Raw genomic sequence first — 23,767 nt, forward strand, 5'->3', positions numbered from 1 at the left:
GCTGAGGTTGATAATATAAAATGGAGGCTGAAATGTAATATAGAAGCTGCAATGTAATGTGGAGGCTAGTAGTATGGAGGTTGTAATATAATGTGGAGGCTGGTAGTATGAAGGCTGAAATGTAATGTAGAGGCTTATAATATGGAGGCTGTGATGAAATATGGAGGCTGGTAATGTAATATGGAGACTGTAATGTAGAGGCTGGTAATAGGGAGCAGTAATATAATGTGGAGGCTGTAATATAATGTGGATACTGGTAATGTGGAGGCTGTAATATAATGTGGATACTGGTAATGTAATATGAAGGCTGTAATGTAATGTAGAGGCAGGTAATGTTATGACTGTTAATATAATATGGAGGCTGTAATATAATATAGATACTTTATATCCTCCGCATTATATTAATGTGCAGGCCGGTAATGTTATATGGAGGCTGTAATATAATTTGGAGTCTGTAATGTAATGTGGAGGCTGTAATGTAATGCAGAGGCTGGTAGTATGGAGGCTGTAATATAATGTTGAGGTTGATAATAAAATATAGATGTTTTAATATAATGTGAAGGATATGATGTAATTTACAGGCTGGTAATATAGAGGCTGTAATGTAGAGGCCGGTAATATGGAGGCTGTAATGTAATGCAGAGGCTGTAATAAAATGTGGAGGCTGCAATGTAATGCAGAGGCTGGTAGTATGGAGGCTGTAATATAATGTGGAGGTCGGTAATGTAACATGGAGGCAGTAAAGTAATGTGGAGGCTATACTGTAATGTAGAGGCTGTAATGTAATGCGGAGGCTGTAATGTAATGCAGAGGCTGGTAGTATGGAGGCTGTAATATAATGTGGAGGCTGATAATATATTATAGAGGCTTTAATCTTTAATATAATGTAATTTACAGGCTGGAAAATGAAAACCACCAGCACTTCTGAGTTCAGCCAATCAGAGCGGGAGGGCGGGGCCTGGAGTTCAGGAACAGCCCCGCCCCCAGCCTCTCCGTGCAGTTCTCCTCCAGGTCCGCCCATGCTCCATATAAAGGAGGGCTCTGGGCTGAGCAGTCACTGCTTTCTGCTCACACCTAGAAGATGTCTGGTCGCGGTAAAGGAGGGAAAGGGCTCGGGAAAGGCGGCGCCAAGCGGCACAGGAAGGTGCTCCGCGATAACATCCAGGGCATCACCAAGCCTGCCATCCGCCGTCTAGCTCGCAGGGGAGGCGTCAAGCGCATCTCCGGCCTCATCTATGAGGAGACCCGCGGGGTGCTGAAAGTCTTCCTGGAGAACGTCATCCGGGACGCCGTCACCTACACCGAGCACGCCAAGAGGAAGACCGTCACCGCCATGGACGTGGTCTACGCGCTCAAGCGCCAGGGCCGCACTCTCTACGGCTTCGGGGGTTAATGCTGCCTCCGTCCTCACAACACAAAGGCTCTTCTCAGAGCCGCCCACATCTTCCCGGGGAGAAGCTACAATTCCGTCTGCGCTCAGCCACTGAGGGGTTAACACCGCCCGCACATCAGGGGACGGGGAGCCGGACAATTGGCCGAGATCAGCGGCGCCCTGTGCTACAATACAGAAAGCCCCAGTAATGTAAATCCCGAGCCCCGGGTGTTCTCCATCGCTCCTGCCCCCGCAGCCACAAGACGAGCTGTGCTCGGAGACTGAGGGGTTAATCCGTCCCGGAGCTGCAGAGACAAAGACGCCAATGAGCGGCGCTGGTACGGGTCACATGACCGGCTCCTCCTGTAGATCAGCAGCTCAACTATAGGCGGGAAATTCAAATGAGCGACGAGATCCTGAGCTCTCCCAGCCAATAGGAGCAGAGCTCTGGACCCCTCAGCCGTTATGTGCCCGTAGGAGCGGAGCCTCGTCCTCCTGTCCTCTGAGCGGCCGCACTGAGAAGGATGATCGGAGTAGTGAATGGGCATGGAGGATGATGGGAGTAGTGAATGAGCATGGAGGAGGATGATGGGAGCAGTGAATGGGCATGGAGGAGGATGATGGGAGTAGTGAATGGGCATGGAGGAGGATGATGGGAGTAGTGAATGGGCATGGAGGAGGATGATGGGAGCAGTGAATGGGCATGGAGCAGGATGATGGGAGCAGTGAATGGGCATGGAGGATGATGATGGGAGTAGTGAATGGGCATGGAGCAGGATGATGGGAGCAGTGAATGGGCATGGAGGATGATGGGAGTAGTGAATGGGCATGGAGCAGGATGATGGGAGCAGTGAATGGGCATGGAGCAGGATGATGGGAGCAGTGAATGGGCATGGAGCAGGATGATGGGAGTAGTGAATGGGCATGGAGCAGGATGATGGGAGCAGTGAATGCGCATGGAGGATGATGGGTGTAGTGAATGGGCATGGAGCAGGATGATGGGAGCAGTGAATGGGCATGGAGTAGGATGATGGGAGCAGTGAATGGGCATGGAGGAGGATGATGGGAGTAGTGAATGGGCATGGAGGAGGATAGCTTGTATTGTAACTTCCACTAGCGGTACCGCATCTCATCTAGCTGACAGTGAGGAAACCGCAGCCGCTGTGAGAACGGGGAGACGCGGGAGCAGCTCCGCTGGAGACAGGGTGGGGGCTCTGAGAAGAGCCTTTGGGTCCGGAGAGCGGGGGGCGCTCACTTGGCGCTGGTGTACTTGGTGACGGCCTTGGTGCCCTCGGAGACGGCGTGCTTGGCCAGCTCTCCGGGCAGCAGCAGGCGCACGGCGGTCTGGATCTCCCGGGAGGTGATGGTGGAGCGCTTGTTGTAGTGAGCCAGGCGGGAGGCTTCCCCTGCGATGCGCTCGAAGATGTCGTTGACGAAGGAGTTCATGATGCCCATGGCCTTGGAGGAGATGCCGGTGTCGGGGTGCACCTGCTTCAGCACCTTGTAGACGTAGATGGCATAGCTCTCCTTCCTGCTCTTCCTCCGCTTCTTGCCGTCCTTCTTCTGGACCTTGGTGACGGCTTTCTTGGAGCCCTTCTTGGGCGCTGGGGCGGACTTGGCGGGCTCGGGCATTCTGACTGAAGACACAATCTCGTCTGTTCGCCTCCTCCCACCGCAGCGGTATTTATACACGGGCCATGCAAATGAGCTGCTGCTGACTGCGCGCCGATCTACTGGAGGAGAGGGTCACGTGGTGTCTCCACTTCTCCCAATTGGCAGCCTCACATCCATCCAGCTGAGCCGGGGGCGGAGCAGCAGGAGGGGTGGGTCTCACATCCATCTATTCAGCGGAGTAACGGGAGAGGTGTGGTTCACATTATTCAGCAGAGACGGGGAGGGCGGTCAGAGCAGCAAGAAAGGAGGGGCTAACATCCATTCATTCACCTGAGTCGGAGGGCGGAGCAGCAGGAGGGGTGGGGCTCATAGCCATCTATTCTGCTAAACCGGGAGGCGGAGCAGCAGGAGGGGCAGAACTCACTTCCATCCATTCAGCTGAGCCGGGGGGCGGAGAGGCGGGGCTAACATCTCTCTTCAGTCTATCAGGGCTCGGCTGATACCCGCCCCGCCCCTCACTGCGCCCCGCCCTCTGCTGGTGGTGATGCCGCCGCTGAGTGTACTGTGCGTGCAGGGGGATCGTGCGCTCTATCCCTGGACACCAGCGCAGCGATGGAGCCGCTCTTCTCCGCACAGTGAATACCGGACTGTTCTCCCCTTCTCCGGTGGGGAGCGGGAGAAGGCGGCCACTGACGGGTTAATACTGAGTAGGCTATGGGGGCGGGGCTATAGAACTAGTACCATGACTTTTGAAATTCCCACTCAAAGAGCTGGCGCCGCTGATCTCCGCTGTGGAGGCATCCTGTACCCGTTGAGTGCTCTGATGGTCCGGGCGTCACACAGGGGCACTTGCCGCTCCTGACATGCGGCGAGTACATTGCTGCTGCAGAGGGTTCGTCCCCTGTGTGTAATGGACTGCTCCTCCACGGCCGCTGAACGGTAATTGAGCGGGAATTTCAAAAGCCTGAGATCAGCCAATCACAGTAACGTAGTTGTTCTGTAGCTCCGCCCTCTTCTCCCGCTTCCCACGACCTTCCTACCGGAGAAGGGGAGAACAGTCCGGTATTCACTGTGCGGAGAAGAGCGGCTCCATCGCTGCGCTGGTGTCCAGGGATAGAGCGCACGATCCCCCTGCACGCACAGTACACTCAGCGGCGGCATCACCACCAGCAGAGGGCGGCGCGCAGTGAGGGGCGGGGCGGGTATCAGCCGAGCAGAGAGGCCCTGATAGACTGAAGAGAGCGGCGCTGACAGGGTTAACCCACCCCCTATTCCTTCCCGCAGAGGAGCCGGAGCCCCCGCCCGCTGTGAGCGGAGAACGAGGGCAGAAGGGCGGAGTGGAGCTTGTCTGAGGAAGGCCGCCCGCTTCATGTAGGAGGGGCTTATTACCTGGAGACACGCCCATCAGCTGGCACTGGCGGATAGGATAATTTTGGGCTCCGCCTCTTGTGAACGATGATTGGTAACGAAAGTTTTGGCGGGCACATCTTTGTACGAATAAACCAATAGGGATGTAGGGGTGTGGTTTACATGAGCCAATGAGGACGAGGCCGGGAGTATAAATGATCTGCACGGTCCGCTCCTCACCTCATTCTCTTGCTGTGTACAGATCTCTGCAGAGCCATGGCCAGAACCAAGCAGACAGCGCGTAAGTCCACCGGCGGAAAAGCTCCCCGCAAGCAGCTGGCCACTAAGGCCGCCAGGAAGAGCGCCCCCGCCACTGGCGGAGTCAAGAAGCCTCACCGCTACCGGCCCGGGACCGTCGCTCTCCGGGAGATCCGGCGCTACCAGAAGTCCACCGAGCTGCTCATCCGGAAGCTGCCCTTCCAGCGCCTGGTGAGAGAGATCGCCCAGGACTTCAAGACCGACCTTCGCTTCCAGAGCTCGGCCGTCATGGCCCTGCAGGAGGCCAGCGAGGCTTACCTGGTCGGGCTCTTCGAGGACACCAATCTCTGCGCCATCCACGCCAAGCGGGTCACCATCATGCCCAAGGATATCCAGCTGGCCCGCAGGATCCGTGGGGAGAGGGCTTAGATCTGCGCCCCGCACCCAACAAAGGCTCTTCTCAGAGCCGCCACCTCCTCCTCAGACGAGCTCCACTCCGCCCTTCACCTCTGCTCACAGGAGGCGGGTTAACCCTTCCAGCGCTGTGATTGGTAAGAGCAGTTCCTTTATCCAGAAGGCGCTCTCTCTGCATCTCCCCCCGTCTATAAGGGACTGGCTGACCGTGACCGATAACCGCCTCCATCCTCCCTGCCCACCGCCATCTCCACTCAGCGCTGCAGGAGAAGGGGGCGGAGCTATAGAGCAAGTGCTTTACAGTGATTGGCTGATCTCTGGCTTTTGAAATTCCCGCTCAATTACAGTCCGGTTAGAGATCAGCGGCCAAACCCTCTCCAGCAGCAATGTCTGCCCGCACGATGTCCGGAGTAGTGCTGTCCGATCCGTGTCCGAGCAGCAGGGGGGAGCGGAGGCGCACACAGGACAGGGGGTCGTGCGCTGAGGCTAAGAATCCCATCATCCTACTGACTTATAGACTCCTCCTATTCTCTGAGTCACTAGAGCAGCACACGGAGTCTAGGACCAGGCTGCAGCGGTATAAAGCCCTCCTAGTGCTGTCCATATAATAGGACGCCTCCAGCATTGCCCCCCACTCAGTATAATGCCCAGACCAGTGCCCCCAGCTCCCCCTCTAGTTCTCCGTCGGCACCACTGGTCTAACACTTATCACCTATCCGGCTCCGGGTCACTGGTCAGCAACTGAAGCCAAAGACTCCATTCATGTAAAACATCCCATCTCTGGTCAGGAGCGGTAAGTGCCCCTGTGTGGCGCCTCCACAGCGGAGATCAGCGGCATCGCCAGCTCAGTCGTACAGACCATGTGGGCGGCTCTTAGAAGAGCCTTTGGTTTGGGGCGGGGCAGAGCCGGGCTCACTTGCTCTTGGCCGGCTTGCTGCTCTCGGTCTTCTTGGGCAGCAGCACGGCCTGGATGTTGGGCAGGACGCCGCCCTGGGCGATGGTGACTCCGCCCAGCAGCTTGTTGAGCTCCTCGTCGTTGCGCACGGCCAGCTGCAGGTGACGGGGGATGATGCGGGTCTTCTTGTTGTCGCGGGCGGCATTGCCGGCCAGCTCCAGGATCTCGGCGGTGAGATACTCGAGCACAGCGGCCAAGTAGACGGGAGCGCCGGCGCCCACCCTCTGGGCGTAGTTGCCCTTGCGGAGGAGCCTGTGCACACGGCCGACCGGGAACTGGAGCCCTGCCCGGGATGAGCGGGTCTTGGCCTTAGCCCGCACTTTGCCTCCTTGTTTGCCGCGTCCAGACATCGTTCTCTTCTCTGTACAGATGAGACTGACAGCCCCGCTCCGCCCGTCACCTCTTATACCCGGGTGGCGCAGGGGGAGCTCCTCTGTGATTGGCTGAATCCAAATCCGGTTTTCAGCGCCAAATCCTGCAGCCAATGAGGAAGCAGATGACCTGAAAAGGCTCGTGAGGACACGCCCTCTTTTCTCCACCAATTGCCGGCCGCCCCCATAGCACAGTGTCCCGGTGTATCCCCGAGTGCCCGGCTCTGTGGGTCCATCCAGCCGCTCGTCCTTCACTACCTCCTCCTCCTCAAGTGTCCAATCACTACTCCCCCATCATCAGTGTCCAATCACTACTCCCCCCATCCTCCTCAAATGTCCAATCACTACTCCCCCCATCCTTCTCTCTGGCCGATCACTACTCCCCTCATCCTCCCGAGTATACGATCACTACTCCCCTCATCCTCCCGATCAGTGGTCTATAACGAGGGAATAATCCGCCTCGGACATGAGGCTTCCATGTATTCACACAATGCGGCAGCTCCGTCCTAGAGAAGGTGGGGGCTCTGAGAAGAGCAGGAGCGGGGGGCGGAGCAGCAGGATGGGAGGGGCTCACATCATCCATTCAGATGAGACGGGGGCGGAGCAGCAGGAGGGGCGGGGCTCAAATATTCATTCAAAAGAGCCGGGGGCGGAGGAACAGGAGGGGAGTGGCTCACAACATCCATTTAGCTGAGACGGGGGGCAGGGCTCACAACTATTTATTCAAAAGAGCCGGGGGGCGGAGCAGGAGGGGAGGCGGGGCTCACATCCATCCATTTAGATGAGTCGGGGGCGGAGCTTGTCCCCGGCCGCTGAATTCTTACCGGACGGTAATTGAGCGGGTATTTCAAAAGCCATGGTACTAGTTCTATAGCCCCGCCCCCATAGCTGCTCAGTATTAACCCGTCAGTGGCCGCCTGCTCCCGCTCCCCAACGGAGAACAGTCCCGTATTCTCTGTGCGGATTAGAGCGGCTCCATCGCTGCGCTGGTGTCCAGGGATAGAGCGCACCCCCTGCACGCACAGTACACTCAGCGGCGGCATCACTACCAGCAGAGGGCGGGGCGCAGTGAGGGGCGGGGCGGGTATCAGCCAGCGGAGAGGCCCTGATAGACTGAAGAGAGCGGCGCTGACAGGGTTAACCCGCCCCCTAGAACGAGGGCAGAAGGGCGGAGTGGAGCTCGTCTGAGGAGGAGGTGGTGGCTCTGAGAAGAGCCTTTGGGAGAGAGGTGCGGGCGGCGCCGGTTACTTCTTGGCCGCGCTCTTCTTGGCTTTCGCCGCTTTCTTAGCCGGACTCTTGGCAGCCTTGGGTTTGGCCGCCTTCTTAGCCGGACTCTTGGCCAGCTTCTTGGGCTTGGGGGCAGCCTTCGGCTTCTTGGGGCTCTTGGCTGCTTTCTTGGCCGCGGCTGGTTTCTTGGCCTTTTTCGGGCTCTTGGCCGGAGCCTTCTTGGGCTTCTTCTGGGATTTGGCGGGTTTCTTGGCCGCAGTAGCTGCAGGTTTCTTGGCCGCCGCCGGCTTCTTCTTGGCCGCCTTGTCCTTGGTCTCCTGCTGCTTCTTGTTGAGCTTGAAGGAGCCGGAGGCGCCGCTGCCCTTCACCTGGGTGAGGGTCCCCTTGGTGACCAGAGCCCTGATGGCCACCTTGATGCGGCTATTATTCTTCTCCACATCGCATCCTCCTGCAGCCAGAGCCTTCTTCAGGGCGGCCAGAGACACCCCGCTGCGCTCCTTGGAGGCGGACACGGCTGTGACGAGGAGCTCGGACACGCTGGGACCGGACGGCTTCTTGCTTTTCTTGGCGCCCCCTGCAGCGGCGGATTTCTTCGGCTGCCTCTTGGACTTGGCGGCCGCTTCGGCGGGAGGAGGAGTAGCGGCGGCTGCTGGCGCGGTCTCTGCCATCTTGTGTGGGACGTAAATACAAAGACTTCTGGAGAAAACACTGAGGCCGGGGCCGCCTCTTATATGTGGAGCGCTGCGCAGTGATTGGCTGCTGAGCTCCGCCCTCCTGCGCGGCTATTGGCTGACACTGGACACAGGCCCCGCCCTCACCCCTCTCAGCCCGGCTGCAGCTCCGCTCTCCCCTTGTGCTTCCCTGCCCGGGAGAAGAGCCCTTTAGCGGCTAGAACCGGACAGGAGAGGCCACCTTCTCCGCGCCTGCCTCCTCCCGGACATCCCCGCTCACCGTGTGCCGCCGTCTGTGGCGGAGGAGGCGGGAGCAGGCCCCGGGATCTCCGCCACAGTCCTCCCGCTCTGCCTGACGTTCTGCACATCCGGCTGGATCCGGCCCGATGGCTCCGCTGCGGGGGCTCGTTCCCTCTCTTCCCGGCCCTCGCCCCCATCCCAGGGCTCTTCCCCACAAGGTGGGGCCGCAGGAAGCTGCTCGGACGCTGCGGGGAGGAGCTGGAGCCGCGGAGAGCCCGGGAGGGTAACACAGGCGGCGGCCTCCGCTCCCTGCCGGCTCCCGGGCTCCAGTGCTCCGTGTCCCCGCACATTCCCCGCTGCAGTGATGCCGCCTCATGTGTGTACAGGGCTCTCAGGGAGCAGAGATGCGTCTTGTGGCCAGGGCTGCAGCAGAGGGGGTGCCGGTACAATGGGGCAGAGTATGGCCCCGCCCCCCAGAAGTATGGACCCCGCTTTACTGACCCCCGGAAATATTCTGGGGAGTAAGAAATGTGGAGAAAACTGCCCCTATAATCCCCCTCATTGCACCTCCGTAACCTCAGGACAATACGGCAAAGTATATTATAGTACAGTATAGTACAGCATAGTACAGTATATTATAGTATAGTACAGTATATTATAGTATAGTACAGTACAAGATAGTATAGTACAGCACAGTATATTATATTATAGTATAGTACAGTACAAGATCGCAAAGTATAGTACAGCACAGTATATTAAAGTACAGTATATTATAGTACAGCACAGCATAGTATAATACAGTATAGTACAGTACAGCACAGTATAGTACAGCATAGTATAATACAGTATAGTACAGCACTGCATAGTATATTACAGCACGGTATAGTACAGTATAGTACAGTATACTATAGTACAATAAGAAAGAGAAGAAAATCCAGCTCTCTCCGGTGAAAAAATGCAAAACTTTATTCCAGCGAGTTAAAATCCATACAGGTGTACAAACACAGTCAACATGTTTCAGACCTCAAAAGAATATGGGTCCTTCCTCATGACAAACGTGTTAATGAAATGGGAGCTCTCCCTTAAGTAGCCCAAGCTAACCCCAGGCTGATAGATATCACCTGGGAGGTGGAGACCCAAGGGGGCGTTCCCATGCACATGACAAAATAGAAACCCTATTAAACAATGGCAGACACCAGCAAAAGAAAACACTTACATATAGATAAATTGAGTCACTAAAAGCAGTGATCATTGTACTAAGTAAAAATACAAGTACAAACAGAGCAAAAGTACTAATAGCAAAGCATATGTGTGGTAGAAAAGACGAAACGGTCCCAAATCAATACTGTAAGATGAGATCATGGCGTCTATTTAAACCACAGGGCTGGCGAGATTCTAACTGGAAGATCCAGAAAGCCTCCCTATTGAGGAGTTTCCTCCTGTGATCTCCCCCCCTAGGCGGCAAAAAAACTCTTTCTATACCCTTTACTAGTAGGTGGGATACATCACCAGCATGTACCACTGCAAAATGCAGGCTGACTGCAGAGACATTCCGCTCCTTATAATGAGGCACATCGGATTTCCTCCTCAGGCACAATTATTTTCTGTTTGGTGAGAATTTCTATCTTCAGGTGTCGGGGGTGTCGATGGGGGCCAAGTTCTCTCCCTCCATAGCTAATATGTTTATGGCATGGTGGGAGGGATGCTCTCTCCTCATCGACACCCTCCCACTCCTGGACCACCTGCTCTGGTATGGACGTTACATCGATGACCTGCTGATGGTGTGGTCTGGTGATGTGACGTCCATACCGGAGTTAATGGAATATTTTAATTCCAAGGTGGATGACATACAATGTGTGTTTCATACTCATCAAACTGAAATTCAATTTTTGGATCTGTGCCTGAGGGGGGATCCCTCCACCAGTGCAGTCAACACACTGACTTATCGCAAACAATTAGCAGGTAATACCATACTTCTGGCCCAGTCATGCCATCCTTCCCATACTATCCATAGCATCCCCAGGGGTGAACTTATACGTGCCCGTCGCAATTGTTCCGATCAGAGAGCTTTTGAAACAGAAGCCTCTAACATTTACTAAGAGACTGTTACGTAGGGACTATTCACAGCAAGATATACAACATGCTAAAAAAATGGTTTCACAAATTAATAGACAGTCGTTGATTTTTCCGGAACAATCTCAGGCACGCAGGTCACCAGTGGATTTTAATCATTGCCAGCAAGCAACTTATTTCGTTACACAATATAGCCAAGAGTTTTCTGCCATATGTAAAATTATGAAGAAATATTTTAATGTACTTAATTTTGATGGCGAGTGGTCTGATATTGTGTCTAACGGAATAAAGTGTGTAGCTAAGAAAGCACCCACCCTGGGTAATATTATTAGCCCCAGCTTTTTTTCAGTGTCCAAAAAACCACAAGCCACCTGGTTACAGCATAAAGGTAACTTTAAGTGCGGTCACAAAAAATGCATTTGTTGCCAACATATGACCACTGAGAAAAACGTTCAAGTCCATGAATAACGAGAGGGTATACAATATTCAATCCTACATCAATTGTAACACCAAATACGTGGTGTATCTTGTTACATGTACGGCTTGTTCTTTGTTGTATGTGGGCTGCACCACTACCCCCTTAAAAAATCGGATTCGCAGACACATTTCCGATGTGCCTCATTATAAGGAGCGGAATGTCTCTGCAGTCAGCCTGCATTTTGCAGTGGTACATGCTGGTGATGTATCCCACCTACTAGTAAAGGGTATAGAAAGAGTTTTTTTGCCGCCTAGGGGGGGAGATCACAGGAGGAAACTCCTCAATAGGGAGGCTTTCTGGATCTTCCAGTTAGAATCTCGCCAGCCCTGTGGTTTAAATAGACGCCATGATCTCATCTTACAGTATTGATTTGGGACCGTTTCGTCTTTTCTACCACACATATGCTTTGCTATTAGTACTTTTGCTCTGTTTGTACTTGTATTTTTACTTAGTACAATGATCACTGCTTTTAGTGACTCAATTTATCTATATGTAAGTGTTTTCTTTTGCTGGTGTCTGCCATTGTTTAATAGGGTTTCTATTTTGTCATGTGCATGGGAACGCCCCCTTGGGTCTCCACCTCCCAGGTGATATCTATCAGCCTGGGGTTAGCTTGGGCTACTTAAGGGAGAGCTCCCATTTCATTAACACGTTTGTCATGAGGAAGGACCCATATTCTTTTGAGGTCTGAAACATGTTGACTGTGTTTGTACACCTGTATGGATTTTAACTCGCTGGAATAAAGTTTTGCATTTTTTCACCGGAGAGAGCTGGATTTTCTTCTCTTTCTTATTGCATATACCGCATCCAGGAGCGGCATCCGTGCACCTCTGGTGATTCTACTACTGCAGGTGAGAGCTGCCTTATGTTCTTTTATACTATAGTACAGCACCGTATAGTACAGTATATTATAGTACAGTATATTATAGTACAGTATATTATAGTACAGTATACTATAGTACAGCACCGTATAGTACAGTATATTATAGTACAGTATACTATAGTACAGCACCGTATAGTACAGTATACTATAGTACAGCACCGTATAGTACAGTATATTATAGTACAGTATATTATAGTACAGCACCGTATAGTACAGTATATTATAGTACAGTATACTATAGTACAGCACCGTATAGTACAGTATATTATAGTACAGTATACTATAGTACAGCACCGTATAGTATAGTACAGTATACTATAGTACAGCACCGTATAGTACAGTATATTATAGTACAGTATACTATAGTACAGCACCGTATAGTACAGTATATTATAGTATAATACACTATAGTACAGCACCGTATAGTACAGTATATTATAGTACAGTATACTATAGTACAGCACCGTATAGTACAGTATATTATAGTACAGTATACTATAGTACAGCACCGTATAGTACAGTATATTATAGTACAGTATAGTATAGTACAGCACCGTATAGTACAGTATACTATAGTACAGCACCGTATAGTACAGTATATTATAGTACAGTATACTATAGTACAGCACCGTATAGTACAGTATATTATAGTACAGTATACTATAGTACAGCACCGTATAGTACAGTATACTATAGTACAGCACCGTATAGTACAGTATATTATAGTACAGTATACTATAGTACAGCACCGTATAGTACAGTATATTATAGTACAGTATACTATAGTACAGCACCGTATAGTACAGTATATTATAGTATAATACACTATAGTACAGCACCGTATAGTACAGTATATTATAGTACAGTATACTATAGTACAGCACCGTATAGTACAGTATATTATAGTACAGTATACTATAGTACAGCACCGTATAGTACAGTATACTATAGTACAGCACCGTATAGTACAGTATATTATAGTACAGTATACTATAGTACAGCACCGTATAGTACAGTATATTATAGTACAGTATACTATAGTACAGCACCGTATAGTACAGTATATTATAGTACAGTATAGTATAGTACAGCACCGTATAGTACAGTATACTATAGTACAGCACCGTATAGTACAGTATATTATAGTACAGTATACTATAGTACAGCACCGTATAGGCTACTTTCACACTAGCGTTCGGAGCGGATCCGTTTGATGTTTCATCAGACGGATCCGCTCCTATAATGCAGACGTTTGCATCTGTTCAGAACGGATCCGTCTGCATTATAACTTAGAACAATGTCTAAGTGTGAAAGTAGCCTGAGCGGATCCGTCCAGACTTTACATTGAAAGTCAATGGGGGACGGATCCGCTTGAAGATTGAGCCATATGGTGTCATCTTCAAGCGGATCCGTCCCCATTGACTTCCATTATAAGTCGGAACGGATCCGCTCGCCTCCGCACGGCCAGGCTGCTTGCAGCGTTCAGGTGTCCGCTCACTGAGAATGCATTAGGGCCAGACGGCTGCGTTCAGGGGCGCTTGTGAGAGCCTTCAAACGGAGCTCACGAGCGGACACCTGAACGCAGGTGTGAAAGGAGCCATAGCACAGCACAGCATAGTACAGTATATTATAGTATAGCACTGTATAGTACAGCATAGTACAGTATATTATAGTACAGCACAGTATAGCTCTGTATAGTACAGCACAGCATAGTACAGCACAGTATAGTACAGCATAGTATAGCACTGTATAGTATAGTATATTATAGTACAGCACAGCATAGTACAGTATATTATAGTATAGCACAGTATAGTACAGCACAGTATAGTACAGCACAGCATAGTACAGCACAGTATAGTACAGCATAGTATAGCACTGTATAGTATAGTATATTATAGTACAGCACAGCATAGTACAGTACAGTATATTATAGTACAGCATAGTATAGCACTGTATAGTATAGTATATTATAGTACAGCACAGCATAGTACAGTACAGTACAGTATAGTATAGTACAGCACTGTATAGTATAGTACAGCACTGTATAGTACAGTATATTATAGTACAGTATACTATAGTACAGCACCGTATAGTACAGTATATTATAGTACAGTATAGTATAGTACAGCACCGTATAGGCTACTTTCACACTAGCGTTCGGAGCGGATCCGTTAGATGTTTCATCAGACGGATCCGCTCCTATAATGCAGACGTTTGCATCCGTTCAGAGCGGATCCGTCTGCATTATAACTTAGAACAATTTCTAAGTGTGAAAGTAGCCTGAGCGGATCCGTCCAGACTTTACATTGAAAGTCAATGGGGGACGGATCCGCTTGAAGATTGAGCCATATGGTGTCATCTTCAAGCGGATCCGTCCCCATTGACTTCCATTATAAGTCGGAACGGATCCGCTCGCCTCCGCACGGCCAGGCTGCTTGCAGCGTTCAGGTGTCCGCTCACTGAGAATGCATTAGGGCCGCTTGTGAGAGCCTTCAAACGGAGCTCACGAGCGGACACCTGAACGCAGGTGTGAAAGGAGCCATGGTACAGCACAGCATAGTATAGTACAGTATAGTACAGTACAGCATAGTATATTATATTACAGTACAGCACAGTATACTATAGTACAGTATATTATAGTACAGCACAGTATAGTATAGTATAGTACAGTATAGTACAGCACAGTATACTATAGTACAGTACAGTACAGCATAGTATAGTACAGTATAGTACAGCACAGCATAGTATAGTACAGTATAGTACAGCACAGTATACTATAGTACAGTATATTATAGTACAGCACAGCACAGTATAGTACAGCACTAGTATAGTACAGTATATTATAGTACAGCACAGTATAGTATAGTACAGTATATTATAGTACAGCACAGTATAGTATAGTACAGTATATTATAGTACAGCACAGCATACTATAGTACAGTATATTATAGTACAGTATAGCATAGTATAGTACAGTATAGTACAGCACAGCATAGTATAGTACAGTATAGTACAGTATATTATAGTACAGTACAGCACAGTATAGTACAGTATAGTACAGCACAGCACAGTATAGTACAGCACAGTATATTATAGTACAGTATAGTACAGTATAGTACAGCATAGTATAGTACAGTATATTACAGTACAGTACAGTATAGTACAGCACAGCATAGTACAGCATAGTATAGTACAGCACAGCATAGTACAGTATAGTACAGCACAGCATACTATAGTACAGTATATTATAGTACAGTATAGTACAGCATAGTATAGTACAGTATATTATAGTACAGTACAGCATAGTATAGTACAGCATAGTATAGTACAGCATAGTATAGTACAGCACAGCATAGTATAGTACAGTATAGTACAGCATAGTATAGTACAGTATAGTACAGCACAGCATAGTATAGTACAGTATAGTACAGTACAGCATAGTATATTATATTACAGTACAGCACAGTATAGTACAGTATAGTACAGCACAGCATACTATAGTACAGTATATTATAGTACAGCACAGTATAGTACAGCACAGTATATTATAGTACAGTACAGCACAGTATATTATAGTACAGTACAGTACAGCACAGCACAGTATAGTATAATACAGTATAGTACAGCACAGCATACTATAGTACAGTATAGTACAGCACAGCATAGTACAGTATATTATAGTACAGCACAGTATAGTACAGCACAGTATATTATAGTACAGTACAGCACAGTATATTATAGTACAGTACAGTACAGCACAGCACAGCACAGTATAGTATAATACAGTATAGTACAGCACAGCATACTATAGTACAGTATAGTACAGCATAGTATAGTACAGTACAGCACAGCATACTATAGTACAGTATAGTACAGTACAGTACAGCACAGTATAGTACAGTATAGTACTGTAACGGATCTCCTAGCACCCTGACTGGGTACCTCCGGTGATGGATGCTCCTAGTGCTTCCCGAGGGCTTCACATAAAACATGGAACAGGACAGCACCACTTCCTGGAACACATAGTCCGTGGTAAGGCGGCGGTGCTCGTGGCGTCAGGTCCCGGCCTCAGGGACCCCTCAGACGTAGAAAAATCTTCAGAAAAGTCGCGGCGCTCTTGTTCTTGAATCAAAGCTTATGTGGTTAATCGCACCGAAAGGATCCAGCAACGTTTCGACACCCAGGTCTTTCTCAGCTACATGTGGTTTACAAGTGACGTTCAATACTTATATAGGTGTAACATTCAGTCCGGATTGGCTGAGGGGTTGTCCCCCAGAAAGGTCAAATCCCCCCCTTACATATTCACCCGACCGTGTTCTAAAGTGATAATAACATTCAGTAATAAAACAGCACAACAATCTCAGCTGTGTATTTAAATTAAAACCTACCCTGCACCTGAGCCGAGTATCCATCCCGCAGTATGCGTGTGGGGAGTGGCGTCTCCCGTCTGTCTCTGCGCATGCGCCAGTTGTAGAACGAGATTCCCGGAAATCACGTATTCGACATAGCGGTCACATGATCGGGAGTCCCGAAACCACCCTCAATCACATGACGAGTCATGTGATAGAGCGTCCCAACCATATCCCGGCAACCCAAGGCCCTAAACCAAAGCTAATGTGTTGTAAAGGATACTATAGGGCTGAGGATAGGATCCATTATGGGAGGGAAATACGGTAAATCTCCGTCGTGCCGCTCCTCTCACGCATAATGAAATCCAGAATATGAACTTAGACTAAATGCCAATAACAGCCCATGTGCCAGCAACACTGGAACCAGCCGATAGAGGATGCCCCATAGACAGTTTAGTGCTGCAATGGCAATAGTTGTCACCTAGCCAGACTGTGTTCTGGGCCAAGTGTGGAATGGACCATAGTTAGTTCCAGATCCCCTTCCAGGCTATTTATTTAATATTTTATTGTAGATTATACAATAGAACAAAGGGAACATAGTATCAAGGTGTAGGCTCGCAGGCCTCGGCTTTACAATAGCAAGTACATGTCAAATACAGGTAAGGATCAGCTTTAAAGGGACTCTGTCACCACTTTCTAACCCCCACTTTTAAAACTATAGTTCTGTCCATGGAGCCCCTGTGATTACAATGGTGTTGTTATATGCGAAATCCGCAGGCTCATTTTGATAAAAAAAACTTTTATCTAACCTGTCAGTCATGAGTTTAAGGTGCCCAGGGCGTTTCTCCCGGTCTGAACATGCCGCCGCCGCCGCCGCCGTTGGTGCCCAGCTCCTCCTCTGCCTTGAATTTGCGCCGCCTGAATGTGAAGAAATACGCCTCCGGCTCTCCCTCAGTCCCCCCTCCTTTTCAAAAATTTCGCGCGTGCGCACAGGCCTGTGCCTGATGCGCCCGTGCAGACTTTTCGATTCAGCCTCATTGAGCGAAGTGCGCATGCGCATGCGCACTTCGCTCAACCTCCCGATAACGCGAACACTGCCGCACGCGCGGGATCTTAGAAAAGAAGGAGGGGGGACTGAGGGAGAGCCGGAGGCGTATTTCTTGACATTCAGGCGGCGCAAATTCAAGGCAGAGGAGGAGCTGGGCACCAACGGCGGCGGCGGCGGCGGCATGTTCAGACCAGGAGAAACGCCCTGGGCACCTTATCCTCATGACTGACAGGTTAGATAAAAGCTTTTTTTATCAAAATGAGCCTGCGGATTTCGCATATAACACCACCATTGAAATCACAGGGGCTCCATGGACAGAACTATAGTTTTAAAAGTGGGGGTTAGAAAGTGGTGACAGAGTCCCTGTGGCGGGTTACAGGCCCAGGAGGAATTGGTGAGGCAACTTAATTCACTGGCATGGAGGGAACTGGGTCTCGATGATGCATACCAAGCGCTACGTTGGTACGCGGTTCAGCGGGTTCCCGGAATGGCCAAATTTGACAAACCCGAGGGCAAGGATTATAATGGCCCTGGCTTATTATGGGGGGCCTTTGCAGAACCGGAATTTGGGAGTGCGGCAGAGTCACGGCTTTGGGACATTTTTGACTACAGAGAGGCCGTGCTGGATCTCCCTATGGCCGAAGACCTAAGGCCAGACCTCATTGAACTGGCTGTCCAGGAATGGGAACTGGAGCAGGATTACCAGCACCTGTTCAGCTCCAGTCAATCACCCTATACCCTGCAAGAACCACCAGAGCAGTGGGAGATCAAACAGAATTATGTGGACTTTTATGATCAAGTGACACCACCTGTCTCTAACCTTATGGGGCTTATGGACTGTACACCATTGGGAGCGTTGAGTTTCGTTCCCCCTCCCCAACAACTAAGTCCGTCATCAGGAGACCTGCATTCGGTACCTCCTACTCCCCAACCAGCCCCAGAAATGAGGGACCTTATCGACTGGTCCTGGGAAGACCCACAGATGGCAGGTGGAGATGGGACTGCGGTCTCTCTACCGGCCCTACAGGGATGCTGGGCAGTTGGCCCAGATCTCCAACTCCAGCAGCAGTACCAGGAGGAGGAGGTAAGCAACCCCTCCCCTCCACAGCCAACTCCAAACCAGGTACTGGGGTCAGTAGAGGAGTCGTTAGCCCCCTCTGGCCCCCTCCCAGCAGAAGAGCTGGCATCTGGGCAGAGCGCCGCTGGCCTCTGCCCTACTTGTCCCCTTACTACCCAGCAGGACTGTACTCCAGTCCCTCCAGCAGAAGAGCTGGCATCAGGGCAGAGAGCCGCTAGCCTCTGCTCCACCGACCCCCTTGTTACAGGGCTGGCTTGTACCCCCCTCGCCCCAGCAGAAGTGCTGGCATCAGTGCAGAACACCGCTGGCCGCTGTTCCCCAAGTAGCCCCAGCAGTTTGCCTAGCACACCAAGGGGAGACAGCAAGCCCCACAACAGTGCAGATGGGACCGTAGTCTCTGTACCTGCACCACTGGAGATATGGACAGTCTGTCCGGGTCCACAACAACAGGACACTGTATTGGAAGGAGAGGCAGTCTGTTTTCCCCTACAACAAGAGAGGGTGTCGCAGAGAGAGGAGCCTGTTACCCCTTCCCCCCAGCAACAGCTTTGTTCCACCAGGGGAGAGGGCACCCTGGTTACCTTCCCCCCAAGTCATGGATCTACAACTGGGCACAAGTGGCAGGGGGCCATAGGGACAACTACACCCTTGGAGAAAGGCCGGCTGACTATCAGAGCCCCAGACCGACGGGAGGTCTGGAGTCTGGATAGTCTCAATGGGAAAGGGGAGAAATGTGGCGGAACCCGCCTCGCCACTGGGCATTGGAGAGGACTGGCTGCCCGCCTCCTACCTGCTGACTATGGCCCCTGGTGATTTGGTACGTTTGAATGCAATATTTGGGCATGTGCTATTTTATATTGCTGCTACTGGCCCTTTAATGGCCATCCGGGGACATGTCTGACTTTTAGGAGCAATGCCCCTTTAAGACTGTGTAGCAGATTGCATTCAGGCTGTCTTAAATACTATGCATGTTATTATGTGTTCGGTTACATTGTATCTGTGTATGCCAGGGGTCAAGTTAGTCCATTACGTTTGATAATTGTATTTTGTGTTGGTTAATTACATCTCAGACAAGGCTCATTGTGTTTTGTTTATTGCGTTACAGACAGAGGGAAGGGGATTTTGTGTACAATTGCTGGCAAGGTTTAAATACTGTAGATACATATGATTGGCTGTGGGTGGTACCTTGTTGGAAGAGGTGTATAAATCAATGCTTGTGTTAAAATAAAGTGAGTTCCTGTTTTAACCCTCAAGGTGAAGTGTCGTCTCATTCTTGGGGGAGGATTTATGGCATGCTGTCCCAGTTTGACTGCTAGGAGTGAAAACCTATTTGTATGGTTCCTATTCAACTGCCTACAGCATTCATATGCTTGAAGAGGACTTATATGCTGCTTCGGTTCGGTGATGGTGGTGTCTGCCAGAGTGCTTGGAAGCCTCAGGAAACGCTAGGAGCATCCAGCAACGGAGGTACTCAGTCGGGGTGCCAGGAGATCCGTTACAGTCCCTTTAAGCATAGTAGGCAAATAGACAATACCGTCAACCACTATTGACATAGAGAAGCAGCATTCCCCATGAATGAGGCATCTATGAAGTCAATCAACTAAAACCAAGAGAGGTGATAAGACCTTGTCGGTAAGACAGTTTAAAACCTATGCATGGGATACATGCAGACGGTGAGGCGTTAGGACATTTTACACATCTATGTTCAGAAGCTATAAGGTCAAAACCTCCAGTGGATTCCATTGAGAAATCTATGGTTTAGGGGATCTGAAAATTGCCCACAATGACCATTTTTTGAGGAAGACCATATGGGTACGGGATTCCCATGAAGAAAGTTCCTCAAATCTATGAATCTGATCTATTTTCTGCATCCACTGATCTAAACTTGGGACTGAAGTCTGGAGCCAGAGTTTGGGAAGTTGAAGGCGGGCCGCTAGGATCATCTGTGTAAATACAAATGGCGGCTTGGCCTTCCCGTTACCTTGGGGGAGTGAGAGGAGGGCAATTTGCGGGGAAGGCTGGAACTTTGTTCCACAAACCTTATTTGCAGTAGCGAAGATGTCACTCCACCACTTCTGTATGGGAGGACAGGTCCACCAAACATGGAGGAAGGTTCCTCTCTCCCCGAGGCATCTCCAGCACATGTCAGAAGCCGACCCAGCATATCTTGATGTCTTATCTGGAGTGTTGTACCACCTTGTGAGGATTTTGTAGCTGTTTTCCCGGATCCTGACACAGCGGGAGACACCGTGGGGGGAATCAAGGAATCTAGGCAGAGAATCAAAGGGGATTGTGATACCGAGGTCTAATTCCCATTGCCTGACGAAGGAGGGCTTGGCTAGCATAGGGGGTAGGCGTAGTTTGCTGTACAGCCGAGAGGTGAGCTTCCTGGGCAATGTTTGTGAGGCAGACAAGGCTTCAATCCATACTAAGGGACGGAGAAGGTCCCCTATTTTGATGTGCTGCTTTAAGTAAGCCCTAAGGTAAGCTACTGGAATGAAATCTCGTGGGTGAGGATTGAGTAGAGCATTCATGTCCCTAGAATCCATCCATTCTCCAGTCGGGAGAGCTAAGGATATTAGTGGTATCAAAGAGGATAACAATCCTGGTGAGGTGGCATTCCTTAATGTGGGGGGTGCCATGTTCAGTGCGTCTGATACTGTCAAGGTGGGCGAGGGGAAGGGGATGGAGCAGTGTGTATGTGATACCCACTTCCACGCTTCCAATGTGGCCCCGATAATTGGGTATGCGGACATATGACCAGGAAGAGCTGTCTCCTGGCCCAGTAGAAGCGCCCTAGCTGATATGTTCAGTATATCTATTTCTATCTGGGCCACTACAGAGTATGGGGGAGGGCTCAACCAAGCTAGTGCACGAGAGAGAAGAATGGCTTTCCCATACAGTTCAGGGCTTGGCAAGCCTATCCCTCCAGCATTTCTGGGCCTAATAAGAAGAGAGGAGGAGAGCCTCGCCTTCCTCCCATTCCAGATGAAGGAACTAAATTTTCTCATTATCGAGACATAGTAATGTTTGGGGACAGAGATGGGGAGAGCTTGTTGCAGGTATGTAAGTCTGGGAAGTATCAAGGAGGAAAGGAGGTTCTTCCGACCAAACCAGGAGAGAGTTGGGTTGGTTCGAGCCAGGTTGTCTATAGAATCAAAGATAGACTTCCTCAAGGGAATATTGTTAAGGGAGAAAAGCTCCGTTATGTCTGGGCTAATTTTGATCCCTAGATACGTAATGTTAGGAGATGACCAGTTAAATGGGGAGTCCTTCATTAGAAGATGTCGGGTTGATTGGGGAATACCTAGGCAAAGGACTAAGGATTTATTGGCATTGATTTTAAAGTCAGACATTAAGCTATACGCCTTAAGGTGGGTCTGAAGTCTAGGGAGGGATGTTTTTGGGTTAGTTGTCATTACGAGAACGTCGTCCGCAAAGGCGGCGATTTTCTGTTCCCTGCCTCCCAAACATAGACCCCCTATCTCCTGGTCCAATCTTATGTTCGCTAAGAGAGGCTCCAAGGCCAAGATGAATAAGAGAGGCGATAGGGGGCAGCCCTGGCGAGTCCCGTTTCCAATGGCAAAGGAAGGTGAAGTGGTGCCATTAACTAGGACTGAGGCTGTAGCTTTTTCATACATCGAGAAGACTGCCATGATGTAGGGGTCAGGTAGGCCAAATCTTGCTAAAGCTTGTCTTAGGTATAACCAATTGACTCTGTCGAATGCTTTTTCAGCATCCGTGCTGAGTAAAAGCAGAGGGGAGGAGAGTCGTTTAGCATGACAGAGGGTATTAATAACCCTTGTGGTGTTGTCCTTCCCTTCTCTGTTGCGGATGAAGCCTACCTGATCTCCATGGACAAGATGAGGAAGAATGGTAGCAAGTCTGTTAGCTAGCATCTTGGCCAGGAGCTTGAGGTCTATGTTTAGGAGGGAGATGGGCCTGTAATTAGAACACAATCTAGTGTCCTTCACTTCTTTGGGAATGAGAGTAATGTGGGCCGCTGTCATATCTCTCGATAGTGGGATCCCCTTAAGAGTCTGATTGCACACATCCAAGAGGTGAGGGAGGAGTATTGCCTGAAACGTTTTGTAATAGGCCAACGGTAAGCCGTCCGGGCCTGGACTTTTCCCTGTCGGCATTTGATTCATTGCATCCTTTAACTCAGTAAGGGAGAAGGGGGCTAAAAGGCATGATTCCTGGTCCGGGTCAATTCTAGGGAGTTTAGCTGTTTCCAAAAAGGAAGATATCACAGAGGCGCGAGCTTCAGGGGCTGTTGATGAGGGTAGGTTATATAAGTCATTATAAAAGAAACAAAATTGAGCAGCAATCTGTTCGACTGAAAAAATGGGGGTCCCTTCCTGAGTTGAAAGTTGGTGTACAAAGTTTGTAGATCTCCTCCCCTTAATTCTGTTCATTACAAATTTGGTGGCCTTATCTCCATGGGCAAAAAATGTATGCTGCGAACTCATGTGAAATTTAGCGGCTCTGATGGCTAATAGGGATCTAAGTTTTGCCCTATATTCTGATAGTTTTTGGAAAAGAGCATCAGAAGGTTGGGTTTTGTGACTTGACTCATGTATCCGAATATTTATTAAAGTGTCATCTATTTCTCTTTCTCTCACTCTCTTGAGGTGCGTGCCCAAGCTAATAAAATGTCCTCTAACTACAGGTTTGTGCGCGTCCCAGAGTGTGTTGGCCGGTACATCAGGACTCTTGTTGAGGGAGAAATATTCGGCAATTTGCTTGGAAATCCGGTCAACTGAATCCTGGAATCCTAGTAATGTTTCATTTAAGCGCCAGTTGAAGCACGAGGGTGTCAATCTGGGGGCCTTAACTGAGAGATAGATTGGAGAGTGGTCTGAGATGTGGATGGCACCGATGGATGCTTCCCTACACAGATGTAAGTGTTCTTTGGAGATGAGCAGGTAGTCTAGTCTGTGATAAGTTTTGTGTGCCGGGGAGAAAAAAGTGAAGTCTAGAGTGTTCGGATTGAGGGACCGCCAGGCATCAACCAGGTGCAGGTCCCAAAGGGTATTCCTAACACTTTTCAGGAAACTTTTAGAGTAAGTCGATTTACGTGTGGAGATGTCTAGTTGAGGACTGAGAGCGACATTTAGGTCACCTCCAACAACTACTATACCCTCCTTAAAAGCCTCTATGATGGGAAAGATGTCGGAAAACCAACGGGGTTGGCTGGTGTTGGGGGCGTACAGGTTGACAAAGGTGTATACTTGTGGCCCTATAGAACCCTTAAGAAGGATATATCTGCCCTCTGGATCTAAACTCTGGCTGGCAAATTTGAAGGGGATTCTCCTCTGGAACCCTATACTAACTCCGCAGGAAGCTGAGGAGTTACTCCCACAGTGATACCAGTTGGAGTAGTGCG

At 49.8% G+C, this 23,767-nt stretch overlaps 4 protein-coding genes across 4 annotated transcripts; 1 reads left to right on the forward strand and 3 right to left on the reverse strand.

Moving 5' to 3' along the window:
* Positions 1–1,081: 1,081 nt before the first annotated feature.
* Positions 1,082–1,393, forward strand: LOC122922719 (histone H4). The gene has a single exon (XM_044273418.1). It carries the CDS (start codon positions 1,082–1,084, stop codon positions 1,391–1,393), a length of 312 nt encoding a protein of 103 aa, XP_044129353.1.
* Positions 1,394–2,585: 1,192 nt separating this feature from the next.
* On the reverse strand, positions 2,586–3,132 carry LOC122922733 (histone H2B 1.1). Its single transcript, XM_044273434.1, has one exon. The coding sequence runs from the start codon at positions 3,002–3,004 to the stop codon at positions 2,624–2,626; it is 381 nt and encodes a 126-aa protein (XP_044129369.1). The 5' UTR covers positions 3,005–3,132; the 3' UTR covers positions 2,586–2,623.
* A 2,701-nt stretch (positions 3,133–5,833) lies between these two features.
* LOC122922732 (histone H2A type 1-like) lies at positions 5,834–6,550 on the reverse strand. Its single transcript, XM_044273433.1, has one exon. It carries the CDS (start codon positions 6,308–6,310, stop codon positions 5,918–5,920), a length of 393 nt encoding a protein of 130 aa, XP_044129368.1. The 5' UTR covers positions 6,311–6,550; the 3' UTR covers positions 5,834–5,917.
* A 1,023-nt stretch (positions 6,551–7,573) lies between these two features.
* Positions 7,574–8,416, reverse strand: LOC122922730 (histone H1B-like). Its single transcript, XM_044273430.1, has one exon. The coding sequence runs from the start codon at positions 8,224–8,226 to the stop codon at positions 7,576–7,578; it is 651 nt and encodes a 216-aa protein (XP_044129365.1). The 5' UTR covers positions 8,227–8,416; the 3' UTR covers positions 7,574–7,575.
* Positions 8,417–23,767: the final 15,351 nt, after the last annotated feature.

Source organism: Bufo gargarizans, unplaced genomic scaffold (assembly GCF_014858855.1).
Source record: "Bufo gargarizans isolate SCDJY-AF-19 unplaced genomic scaffold, ASM1485885v1 fragScaff_scaffold_672_pilon, whole genome shotgun sequence".
NCBI lineage: Eukaryota > Metazoa > Chordata > Amphibia > Anura > Bufonidae > Bufo > Bufo gargarizans.

Bases quoted from the DNA above. Each gene is read 5' to 3' on its own strand.
- LOC122922719 (XM_044273418.1), top strand. From the start codon at position 1,082: ATGTCTGGTCGCGGTAAAGGAGGGAAAGGGCTCGGGAAAGGCGGCGCC.
- LOC122922732 (XM_044273433.1), bottom strand. From the start codon at position 6,310: ATGTCTGGACGCGGCAAACAAGGAGGCAAAGTGCGGGCTAAGGCCAAG.
- LOC122922730 (XM_044273430.1), bottom strand. From the start codon at position 8,226: ATGGCAGAGACCGCGCCAGCAGCCGCCGCTACTCCTCCTCCCGCCGAA.
- LOC122922733 (XM_044273434.1), bottom strand. From the start codon at position 3,004: ATGCCCGAGCCCGCCAAGTCCGCCCCAGCGCCCAAGAAGGGCTCCAAG.